Source organism: Schistocerca cancellata, chromosome 9 (genome assembly GCF_023864275.1).
Source record: "Schistocerca cancellata isolate TAMUIC-IGC-003103 chromosome 9, iqSchCanc2.1, whole genome shotgun sequence".
Taxonomy (NCBI): Eukaryota; Metazoa; Arthropoda; class Insecta; order Orthoptera; family Acrididae; genus Schistocerca; species Schistocerca cancellata.
In genome coordinates this window covers 257,834,829-257,847,992 of record NC_064634.1, presented here as the reverse complement: position 1 = coordinate 257,847,992, position 13,164 = coordinate 257,834,829, and the positions used below count along the sequence as shown (strand labels likewise).

General features: G+C 43.1%; 1 protein-coding gene across 1 annotated transcript in view; it reads left to right on the top strand.

The window, feature by feature from the left end:
* The window catches only part of LOC126101349 (odorant receptor Or2-like), a 73,682-nt gene that overhangs the window by 46,506 nt on the left and 14,012 nt on the right, over nucleotides 1-13,164 (top strand). Inside the window, exon 5 of the mRNA XM_049912018.1 lies at nucleotides 2,100-2,201. Coding sequence (XP_049767975.1) covers nucleotides 2,100-2,201 — 102 coding nt within the window. The remainder of the gene's footprint in view (nucleotides 1-2,099; nucleotides 2,202-13,164) is intronic.

The following is a 13,164-nucleotide window of genomic DNA, read 5'->3' as shown; positions in this document are numbered from 1 at the left end:
TACTGACCTATAATTAACTTCATGTCATAACTACATTTAACATGGTATGGGTCGTCTTTTTCTTTGCTTTCTCAAGTGCTTGGAAACAGGGTGCACACTGGGTTTGGGACATGTAGAGCAATGTCCGATGTGCAGAAGAAAATGGGCTCGAGCAACCAGCAGGGACTCGGGCATTCGCAGAAAAGAGGACAGATAGTGTGAGGTGCTGTCAGTGTGAAAGTTACGTTACCGATCGAGTTCCCGGGGCACCGACGCTATTGTTCGTTTATGACATGTCTCCAGTCCAGCGGCTGAGCAGCGCTGAGGGAAAGAATCAGTGGGAGATCAGCGCCCTGACATGTTCAGAAAAGTGCCTTCAGCAGATAATAATCTCATGCTTTTCGAAAGAAACACAGGAAGCTGCAAAATAAGAGCCTAGTATCGATCACAATTTTTTAGCATCTGTGATGCAAGGCTGGGTGTGAGAACGCGCTATTGCTAAAAATGTTTGTTACATCGGGAGGACGGTTCATAGAGAGAATTTTTTTTTGAAAAGAAGGGTAGATCGAAAGTCACTAGAGTTTTACCGTGCCACGTTTTCTTGTCAAGATTTTTGCGGATGACGCAGTTACGGCATTGACAGACAGTTCTTAAACAAGGATGAATCGTCATGACTTGCTTGTTAGGATGGAAGAAGTAAGCTGCACAATTTAGATATAAAGTCGACAGTTCGATGTGGGTCTTCGCGCTGAACGAATCTCTGTGGGCTCCAGCTTCCACTCGAGCAGTCCACTGGGGATGGAGAGTTCGTGGCTGTACTTCAGAAAGTGAATCGCTGAGGCAACACTTAGCACTCGTTCAACAGCGCATTGGTAGATGCATGAGTTTGTCCAGGTAACGATGATGGATGTGTGAAGTGATCATTTTCCCCTCTCTTCAAAGTAGACCACGAAGGTTCATTAATACTGGGATCTAGTGTCTGGTGGCCTGGGGTGTTGCTCACAAAGCGAGTCCTGGGCGATGTGAGCTGGATGAATAGGGGCCTTGTACTCTTGGAATCACAATCGGGGAACGATAAAACAATTGCATCATGGAATGTGCCACATCAGCCAAAATGGTCACATATTCCTTAGTAGTAATAAGACCTTGCAGAGTAACCATGGGGCCAATGAAAACCCTCGCCGTTTTTCACTTTCGGGACGTAAACTCGGCCAGAAGTTGGAAACAGAGTGAAACTATACTCATTGGACCGAATAACTTCATTCCACTGCTCCATAGTTCAGGTTTAATGGCTTCGGCAGCACGTTTTGTTGTTGCGGGCATATGTATAACTGATTAGTGGTTTTGGAATTCCAGCTAGCCCTGTAATACCCTGCTTACGGAGCTCTCTTCGTGTTTTGGTGATGACAGGATTCGCGAGTGCGACATTCAGCCATGGAGTGACGTTTATAGCAGTGACTCTTATCTTTCGTCACAATTCTCTTCAGTGATCGTCCGTCAGGATCACTCAACACTCACTTTCGTGCGCATTATGACTTAGTGGATGATGTTTTTCCGCTTTTCTTGTGTGGGGTATAAATCTACGATACGGTGCCTCTTGAAACACCAAACACTTTGGTTTCCTCGTTTAGAGCACCCACCTAACGAGTGCCAATAAACTGCCGAAGTTTGACTTCACTTAGTTGAGACATAATGTGCTTACAGCTTCGCGGAAAACGGTCCGGAATACAGTTGACACTTGACAAAGTTTTGAAGACATTGCACAAGTGCCGTTCGTGGTCAAATACAACAGCGCTAGGTGCAGGCTTGGCTAGCATCGGCATTTATGTTCAAGCTTGCACTTCTGGCGATGTTTCCATATTTTTGTCCACCCCTTGTAGCTGCTCCATGGGGGCTCCCGATGGCAACCACGTGAACCGCTAGCATACAACTGGCGCCAAAGTAACCTTTCAGTTCTGATGCGTAAGTTCAAAATCTACTCAAAGTTCCTTCCTCATTCATGTAAAAAGATATGGCCTTGTGAAATAGGAAGAACCTTTTTGGAACACTCTGTATCGCTGGTTATGTGACTTAGGTACTGTAGTGGTGCTTTTGACGCACTGCTTTCATTATATTTCCAGAGCGATGACTTCAGCGCTGTATTTCGATGCGTGGCTTTCCTGCCCCTACCTGGCGGCCAGATGTACATCTACTGCTGGGCCGCTCATCGCATCACGGAGAAGGTAATTCACCACTGACGCAGCTCTTTTCACTTAAATGCTCTGCTGTGTAGACGGTTGTAATTTCTATGCACTGAAAATTTCACCAAGCAAACTGTCGTAGTGAGTGTGTATGTCACGAGTCTTTCGAAAACTTCATGGCAAAGACGTATGTAGCAAAGCACGCAAAACATCATGCAAGGGGTTTCTTGGCTGTAGGAAGTCCTATGAAATTGTAATTTAGCAGCGCAGAAATGTCTGAGCGTCTAAAACAACGAAAATGGGGACCATTTTGACAGTTAAATAGTATCGTAACTATCTATATGAAGCATTCTCGGACTTCTTGTAGCGATCGTTCACGGTAAAACCTCGCGTTTTCGACGATTACCTGCATCATCTTCGTCAGGAGCAATCGACAGTCAAAACTGCTGTTGTGGCGGCCTTCTAGAGCCCATAGAGGGCTTCTGATTGGTCGTTAATTACGCAGTGCTGTCGCAGATGTCGCAGATGGTGTCAGCGTCTGCCCTGGTGGCACCACCGCTCCAGTTATAGCGTAAACTTCGCGACGAATATCTCTGGCTTTTCTTTGCATCGAAAGCTCGCTTCCGTGCACAGCTAAAATTAAAATTATATCCACTGTCACGGTTGATGATGTTCTCACACATTCTTACTTTTTCAACCTCTTTAATTACAGAATACAAGTATGTAAGAGGATGGCCGAAACTTTCGTTTCGTAAAACAGTGTTTTGTGTTTGTTTGTGAGGCTGTGCTCAGCAACTGCATATTCTTCCAGTTATCAATTTTTACTATGCCGTTCCGCACAGCGGACGGAAACGGTGCAGATGGACTGACCAAAGTAACTGCTTGGGCACTCACAAACGATGTTGCAAATCCCAGGGATCCTGAGGTCGAGATTGCCCTTAAAAGGGCGAAGTACCACCCTCATCTTCCTAGGAGATTGGAAGATAGAATTTATGCCTCCTCTTCCCAGAACTCTGCCTGTTTTGCTGGATGTAGTGCTGCAGAAACGAAGGAGTGAGTGCGGGAGCAATTACACCGGTCAGTCTGTCCGCGCCGCTGTGCAGAACATCGTCATATTAAACACAGAGACCTGGAGAAATTTACACTTACTGAGCAAGCCCCACAAACAAACTCAAAATATTTTTTTAGGAACACACCGCCATTTGAGTGTTTTTGTTTATTTAAGTACAACCTAGATTTCGGCCTTTTATGCGATTTTCAAATGTTTGGTTTTATGTGTTTAACATATATTGCAGGACTGTTAACATGTTGTCAAGCTCAAAATTGGCCATAAATGAAGGAAAATATTTTCTTTCTTAATTTACGGCCAACTTTGAGCTTGGTTTCTTCACACATTAATGTCCAGTGACAACTAAAGTTGTCAATGAATTTAAAAATTAATGTTAGCAACAATGAAATGCTGTATATAATTTAATTGTTGGAAGCAATGTTGTTTAACATTTGAAGGATCAGTATTCAGTCCAATGTTGTTGCTTACGAATGTTAAATCTATTGTTGTGTATGCGTGTTAGAAACCGCGTCGATGAAAACTGTAAGTACAGGACAGTATGAGTATCTGAAGGGAATTTTCTTTACTATATTGTAATAAACAGTCTAAATTATACATACAATTTCTTCAGAATTTGTAAATTGTTTTTAGCGTGATTTACTTGGGGGAAAATATGTCTGGCCTCTTTAGTTGCCACTGGGCATTCGTGTTGTCTTTCAGGTGTGACGATAATTTGTGGACTGTGGAAGAAATAAAAAAATTTCTTGAAGCAGATCGAAACAGAGAAATACAATCAGTTGGTACCATCCCTCCTTGTGAAGCACAAGGTGGAGATACTGACGATGATTTTGATTTGTCAGATTATGAAGTTCAAGGAAAACCATGTCTTCTCCCTGTGCGTATAAGAAGGGCACAGGCTCAAATTCAGTTAAAGGAAAATGAACATGTTGTAAATACAATGAGAAATAAGGGCATGTCAAGGCAAAATTTTGCAGTGTGTGATGGAAGTGAACGAGATGAAGAAATTGAGGATTCCGCAAACATTCAAACTACACTTCCTGCTTCAAATACTGTAGGAAATAGGAAATGCACATCAAGTAAGAATTTTGCAATGAGTGGAGAAATTCAAGGGCTACAAGAGATAGAAGCTGAAGTTTGCGCAGAGACTCCAACTACACCAACTATTATAAATACGAAGGGGAAGAAGAATGGGAGGCCAAGTAAAAATTTTGCAGTGAGGGAGTAAGCCAAGGACAAGCAGCAGTAGAAGATATTGACAATTCTTCAGAGCCTCCAACCCTATCCAAACACTCGAGGGCCAAATCACATGTAAAACCTATCAGTTCAGCTTGGGACCAAATGCAACCAAGCTGGAAATTAAAAGAAGTAAATGTGTCTTATGGTCCTCATTTATTACATTTTACTTCAACTACAGTAAAATTCCCATTGGATTCTTTTAACAAGTTTTTCTCTGAGGAATTAATAATTTTTATTGTTTCTCAGACAAATTTATATGTTACACAGAAAGGTAATAATAATATGAATGTTTCCTATGATGAATCATGCACTGTCCTGGGAATACGGATTCTCCCAGGTTATCATAAATTGCCAAATAAAAGAATGTATTGGCAGGAGGAATCTGATTGCAATGTAGCTTTAGTTTCAGAATCCGTGAGGTGACAGATTTTAAGAACTCTTGTGATATATACACTTCAGTGACAACAAAAACATAAAGGAAGGTGGGTTTTATAAAGTAAGGCCACTGATCAACTTTCTCAATGGCGCTATCAAGCACGTTCCCTCTGACAATGCAGTGTCTATCAATGCAGTGTGTATTGATGAGAGAACTGTACCATATTACGGGAGGCATGGGGCTACACAGTTTATCAAAGGCAAGCCAATTAGATTTGATTTAAAGCTATGGATTTTGGAAAATCCTGATGGCTGCATTATACATGTAGAACGTTACTGTGGCACACATACCAAAATATCTAAAACTGGCCTTGGCGAGGATGGAGATGCAGTGATTGGTTTGACTCAGCAAAGAAATATCCCAAGTGGAACAAAAATCTGTTTTGACAATTTATGTCAGTTCCATTGCTGGAAGAACTATGGAGAAGATACCTGGGCGGTGCAGGGACAATGCGAGAGAACAGAGTTAGAAAACAACTGAATTTGCCATCGAAGAATGAGTTCGGAAAACGAGAAAGAGGAAAATGTGTTTCAGTATCCAAAGGCCAGACGACGGCAATGAGATGGAATGACAATGCAGTAGCGACAGCTCTTTCCAACTGTGATTATCTAGAATCTTTACGAAATGTGGAAAGATTTATCAGAACGGATAGAGAACAGCGATAAAGGTGACTGATGCTGTGAAACAATGTAATCTGCAGTTGGGAGGGGTTGATCTGAATGATAAATTCACAGCTCTGTATAGGACAAAAATGACGATTAAAAATGGTGGCGGTCTTTCTCTGTGTGGAGTATTGACGTATGTTGCGTACAGCGATGGTAGTTGTATCGGAGGTTGGGAAATGATCTGCCACATCTTCAGTTTCGAAGGCAAGTTGTTCTTCAAATTTTGATAACCCATGGAGCCGCAAGAGCAAAACCTGGTCCATCATCACGATGCCTTTCATTAGATGATATAAGGTAGGACAGAAAAGATCATCTCATCGTCAAAGGACAATCTAAGTATCGCAGATACCAAGTATGCTAAAATCGAACTGTGTATATATTTGCCAAATGCCCAGTACAACTTCATCCTTATAGTTTTGAGGGGTTTCATAAATTTTGAAAAACCTAAGCTAAGATTCAGATGAGAATTTTTCTGATGATTCAAAAGTGTTTTGACTGTTTAAATAACTTTTTTTAAAAAAGATAAAGTAAGAATGTGTCATCAAAACAGTTCGAAAAATAAAAATTGTAATCAATCTATAAATGTATTTCGTTTGTTACCTTAAGTGCCCATTGTCAACTTCAGTTGCCATCAATATGCATGACTATATAAGTGAAAAACTGAAATTATGTTTTTCACGTAAACGTGTTACAAAACGATGACCTACAACTACTTTGAAGCAGAAAAAAGAGCTTAATTATTCTTTGCACTAATGGTTTAATTAAGAAAATTAAGAAAAATATTGGCCTTGTTAATTTATGGCCGACTTTGAGCATGACAAAATGTTGAGTGTCTTGAAATATACGTTAAACATATAAAATGAAATATTTGAAAATGGCACAAAAGATCGGAAACTGGGTTGCACTTAAATAAACAATAAAACAGTCAAATGGCGGTGTGTTCCTTTAAAAAAATATTGTATGACTGTTGCTCAAAAACATCAAAAACTGTTTACTGTTTCACGAAACAAAAGTTTTGCCTCAGGCTCTCATATACTGGCATTCTGTAATTAAAGAGGCTGTAGAAATAAGAAAGTGTGAGAAGATTTTCAGTCACGAAAGCGGATATAATGTTATCGAGCTCTCGATGCAGAGAACAGCCAGAGAAATTCATCGCAATGTTTGCGCAACGACGGGAGCGGTGACACCATTAGGGCAGACGTTGACACCATCTGCGAAAGTTCTGTGTGTTTAACGACCAATTAAAAGCCGTCTATGGGCTATATAAGGCCACCACAGCAGGAGTTTTAAGTCTGCTGCTCCCGACGAACGCGATGGAGGTAACCATCGAAAGCTCGGGGTTTTATCCTGGACTGGAGCGGAACGTAGTCAGAGTACGCTTCATACAACAGTGCCTTCACGAAAGACTTCGTCCTCATCGTCACTACATTATTGCAAACACAGGGATATTCATAACGTCCTCTGGAATCAAAAACTGCAACACATACGAGAAAACGACACATGTCAATGGAAAGAGCCATCTCCACAAATTTTGATTCATAAAACGTGTTGTGGCGTAGCTGCAGAGTGCACCACCACCAGGTGGCGTGTCGGAACACGCAGAGAAATCATTCGCTCCGTACTGCTGGGTCGAATTAGTATGCGCCTGCATTTACGCAACCCAACGAGCAGTGTTCCAGAGCAGGCTGCTGTCCCGCCTTAGCAGGCACCAAGTAGCAGCGATTTCAACGAATCGCACACATGTATTAACGTTTGCTGCACCGCAAACGGTGCCCTTATCGACAATCTACAATGTGAGCTAAAAGCTTGGAGCGATGCTCTGTCCAGTCATATGTGGCTATTTCCTGTGTGAAATGCAGTTCTCAGGCTGTCATGTTATGATACCCTGAAGATAACGGCTGGTTATAAATATACTGACCACCACTTGGTGTAACCAGTGGTTCCTCCGTCTCAACCCCTCCAAAACCCAGGCAATCATCATAGGCTGCACCACTCGCTCCTTTCGCCTCCATGATTTCTACCTCACCCTTTATGGTCGTCCCATCCAGCTCACCCCCACCCTGAAATACCTTGGCCTCACCCTTGACCGACACCTCACCTGGACCCCTCATCTCCAGACCGTCCAGCACAAAGCCCATTCCCGCCTCCGCCTTCTGAAACTCCTATCTGGCTGGACATGGGGGTTGCATCCTTCTACCATCCTCCACACCAACAAATCCCTCATCTGTCCTATCCTCTGTTATGCCAGCGTTGCCTGAATCTCCGCCCCCACCCGCTTTTACAAGGCCCTCCAAATCCTTGAAGGCCATGCGCTCCGCCTTGCCTTCTGTATCCGCCTTCCTTCCCCCACTCGGCTCCTGTATGAACTGATCCCATTCTCCCACCTCCTCCTGTTCCTCCAACATCTCCGCATCCTTTACGTTGTCCGCAGGCTTGATCCCCCCCACCCTCTGGTTTCCTCCTTCCTCTCCACACCACGCCCGTTGCCGCGCCTCTATCGCTGTATCCCTCCCTCTCTCCACCTCCACACCCTCCATCTCCTTCATCAGGGCAATTTCCAACGCCTCCCCCTCCCAGATGACGAACTTCGCTGTGACGTCTACCCTTCCTTCCAACTATAACCTGGCCTTGTTCCACCCCCTCCTCCCCAGGGCCCCCTTTTTTCTTCTTCCCTTCTTCTCCCAAAGCGGATTTTCCTCCTCCTCCCCCCCTCCCCTGAGACCCTACACCCCATACTTGCCTCTTTCCTTCCCACATCCCTCCCTACCTGGCCCTCTTCAGCGCGCCCTCCGCTCATCTCCCCCATCTCTTCCCCTCCCTCCCTTCTTCCAGTCTCCCTCATCTCCTTGCGCCTGGCAGATCCTCTGTTTTGATCATCGTCAGTGTGCCACATCAGTGTTGTGTTTAGTGCTGTTTCTCCTGTGCGTCAACAGGTGTAATTTTAATTGTGTACTGCCTTGAGGTTCGCCGTCAGTGTTATGTGCTACGCCATCCGTCGATACCTTTTATGCTCCAGTCATACTGTGCCTTGTGTTCTTTTAATTGTCGCAGTGTGTGGCTTTTTTGTGTGCTACTTTTAAACAGTTTTCAGAGTTTTTTGGCTCCATTTTACGGTCACCCCATTTTTTGTCTATTGCCTTCCACGATGTTCCCCCTTTTCTATATCTCTGTTCACCATATTCTCTCCTTTGTTATTTTTAAATGTCTTCTCTTGTTTGTTCTATGTCTTTCGGCTGAAGAGCAGCGCATATGCTGCTGCCAGCCCGCCCCGATGGGGAATTGAAATACAATAAAGAAAAAAAATATATATATACTGACGATGTTCCGAGTGCTGCAGTGTAGAAAGTAAACATTGAATGTACGTACATTAATCGGTGCGCTCTCGGAGTATGCTGAAAAATAAGTTCACTTTCTGCCACCAGGTGAAAATGTCACTCTAAAACAGTTAGAATATGTTGTTCTGGCACGTAAATTGCAACATGTTCAGGATGGTCTTCTGACACAGCGCCATGCTGCACCCGTAACACGGCATCGTCGACAGTTGCTCCCAGAGTATTCGGTATAATCATAGCAATATTTCATCGTATTCTATCCTTCAGATCAGGAAGAATCCGGATTACCCTTGACAGACTCGGCTTTCAGATACCTCCACATCCAGAAGCACACTGGCTTAGGTCGGGGGATCTGGAAGGTCGCACATCTTAAAATTACCTAGAGATGATTCAGTCGTGACTGAAGGTTTGTCGAAGCAAATCTTTCTCCTGGCAAGCGACATGCGGTGTCTCCCCATCTTTCATGAAAATAGCGGTGTGAAAACATTTGCGTTCTTTGCAAATCTGGAATCACGTGTTGCACAAGACCGACATTATAACGTGCAGCTGACACTTTACACCCAAGAGATCGGCAAGGTGTCGTCCCTCGAAGAAAAACTGACCAAGAATAAGACACCATACAGTCACACGAGGTCACTGCAGTGGATGCCCCTGCACAACATGTGGCGGATTAGAGATCCATATGCGCCAGTTATGTGCATTCACAGCACTGCGCACAGTAAAATATGCCTCATTCGTTCTTGCCACATGTACCCGTTTCCATGTATGCTAAAAAATGAAGGGCAAAGTCGCGGCGTTGTAACCTATCTTAGGACTTCATCAGACCCTCATTCTGAGTATTGTAGGGATGCCAGTGTAAAATGAGCCGGAAACCTTTTGAACTGTTGATCAGGGGAGAGACAATTCCTGTGCCACAGCTCTAGCACTGGGTGCAGGGTTTGAGGCATGTGCTGCACGGTCAGTTATAGCTACAGCAACTTCATCAAAAATTGCCATGGTAATGGACCGCTTCCATCTCCCAGCTGCACAACCTAGTCCAGCTGTTTCTTCAAATTTCGTGATCGTTGCAGGTGAAGAAGCCACGAAGGCGTGAACAATACCTACAATGGGAAAACTTGGCTGTGACGTAAGTCCCTTCAGTTGCTGAGGAGGAACGAAATGCTATTAGCTTGCCTCTGAATTCTTCTGTTGGACCACGTTTTAAAAGCTTCTATTCTCTACTTGCCTCAGCTGTTTTTATTTCTCGTTTCACTTTCATACAAGGCTACACTCCAGACAAACGTTTTCAGAAAACACTTACTAACTCTTAAATTCATACTCGATGTTAACAATTTTTTCTTCTCACATACGGCTTTCTTGTTGTTACAAGTTTGCATGTTATTAACTCTCTACTTTGGCCCTCGTCCTTTATTTTATTGTCCAAACATAAAATATTATCTACCACTTTTGGTGCCCCTTTTCAGAAGCTAATTCTTTCAGAAACACCTCTTCCACATCGACAACGTTACATTACTCTTGTTTTGCTTTTGTTGATATTCGTATTATGCCTTCGATCCTACACACTATCCATTCTGTTCCAGAGAAATGGAAGAACAGGTTTTTGCGCTACCGCTTGTATAAAAATTGTTTCTGTAAAAACAGACACTTCTAATATTAATATTTTCAGGGCACTTTAAGAGTGACGTAACTTGAAACAGAAGAAAGGAAAATCTACTTTACAATATTTGTAGATTTAGAGACGGCTTTTGACAATGGTCACCGTAATATGCACTTCGAAATTCTGAAGGTAGCAAGTTTTAAGTATAGGGAGTGGATGGTCATACCAGACTGCAGTTATGGGTCTAAAGACATGAAAGGGAAGCTCTGTCCGACATTATTTTATTTGTAAATTGAGCAAGCAGTGAATGAAACCAGGAATAAATTTGGAGAGGGAATTGAAGGTAAAGTAGAAAAAGTAAAAACATTGACGTTTGTGAATAATACCGTAGTTGTCAGGAGCAGCAAAGGACTTCGGATGACCTGTTGAGCGGAATGGATAGTTATTTATAAGGAAATGAAGGCTTTTCTGAAATGCTCTATCGTTTCTATAAAAACCAAGCAACTTGTAGTATTAATATTTTCAGAGCACGTTAACAGCGACATAACCTGAAACTAAAAGAAATCTGTTGTCAGACTTTTTTCACTTGAAACTATGATTCCAGAGACCTTCTAAAGTCTCAAACATCTATGATGTATACGATGTGCGACAATAAAGTAATGAGACTGATGTGAAAAAAACATGTTGCTTACCGTTTTAGTCAAGTTTAGTGTTGTCTCCTTCAAAGTAGTTCTCTTCTGATTCCACACACTTTTTTCAGCGCTTCTACCACTGATGGTAACATTTCAGAAACTCATGTTCTGTAATATCCCCCAAGATCCTGGTCACAGCTTTTTGGACGTCTTGTGTTATTTGAAAATGGTGTCCCTTGACCGCCGTTTTGACTCTTGGAAAAGTCGCACGGAGCGATGTCTGGTGAATAAGGTGGCTGTGGTGGTACTGAAATTTGTTTTGAGGTTAAAAATTGCTACACTAACAGAGCAGTATGGGATGGCGCATTATCGTGATGCAGAATCCTATTATTATCAGCAATGTTGGCACGGACATGAAGAACTCATTTACGAAGTCGTTCTAAAATTTCTTTGCAGTAATATTGGTTAACTGTTTGTCCAGGAGGCACCCACTCTTTATGAACATTTCCGTTGGGACCAAAGAAGCACACAAACATGCATTTCACTTTTGACTTTGACATGCGAGCTTTTTTAGTCTGGGTGATCCCGTTGAGAACCATTGCGAACTTTGGCGTTTTGTCTCTGGATCCTACTGATAAAACGAACTTTCATCATCAGTGATAACACGGCTCAACAATTCTGGATTGATTTCCGTTTGCGCTAACAGATCGGCTGCCACATTTTTCCGTGTTTCTCGCTGTTGTGTTGTGAGATTTTTGGGGACCATTTTTGCACAAATCTTTCTCTTACCAAGATCTTCAGTTGTTATTAGATGAACCGTTTCTCGATTGATGTTCAGTTCTTCTGCAATCATTTTCACGGATAATCTTCGATCAGATAATACGAGTTCACGCAACCTGGCCAAGTTGACATCCGTCAATGAGGTTGATGGTCGTCCACTGGGGTCTTCATCCTCAACATTTGTCCTGCCTTCACTAAACATTTTATGCCAACGAAAAACTTGAGCTCTTGACATAACCTCCTCTCCAAAAGCCTTCTGAAGCTTACCGTAAGTTGTCGTCGCGTTTTCACCCAATTTAACGCGCGAAAAGAAACGGCACACCGTTGCGTAATATTATGCGGTTCCATTTCCGTGACGAGAGACACAAACAGCACAACTCACGACTGAGTAGTTGCATCGACATGTCGCTTGGACTAGAAGCAGCTTATATACAAAGGTCAAAGATATTGTGCCTACGCAAGCCTGCAGGGTTGCCTCATCCTGCAAAGAAAATCAGTCTCATTACTTTATTGTCGCACCTCGTATATGCAGACCGAAGTGACCAATGAAAATTTGTACCAACGCTAGGATTTGAACCTGAGTCTCCTGCTCATCAGACAGGTGCACCCTGGCACAGAGGCTTCACACAACTGTTCCCACTACCACAGCATGCCTTGCTCCTCAATCCAAATCCCCATTCACGCCTGAGACCACTTGATATTCCCGCTAAACTCACAGCATTGCAGAGTCTCTCCAACTGTATTGGAATTACACCTAACCATCGAATGCAATGGGGGATGCTGCCTGAAGCCCACGCGCAGGTGCTTCGGTCTGCATATATACATCGTAGATGTCGGAGGCTTGAAAAGAGCTCTGGAATTAAATAGTTTCGAATGATTAAAGCACCTATGCCTGGGTTTACGGCAGGATCCCCCGTTTTATTCGGAGTTGAGGTGTTGGCCCAATACAATTGGAGAGCCTCTGCAATGCTGTTTGAGTTTAGAAGGAATACCCAGTGTGCTGAGACGTGAATGGGAATTTTGATTGAGGTGGGAGGCGTGCTGTGGTAGTCTGCAGAGCCACTGTGCGAGGTTGGCGTTATGGATAGCGCATCTGCCTAGTGAGCAGGAGACACAGGTTCGAATCCCGACATTTTCATTTGGCGCTTCAGTCTGCATAAATACATGAGAAGAATTTTTTTGTTACATGGTATAACTTACAAAAGGTTTCATTTCATTTGACATTTTGCTCAGCATACACAGCTCCTCCGCAGTTTCT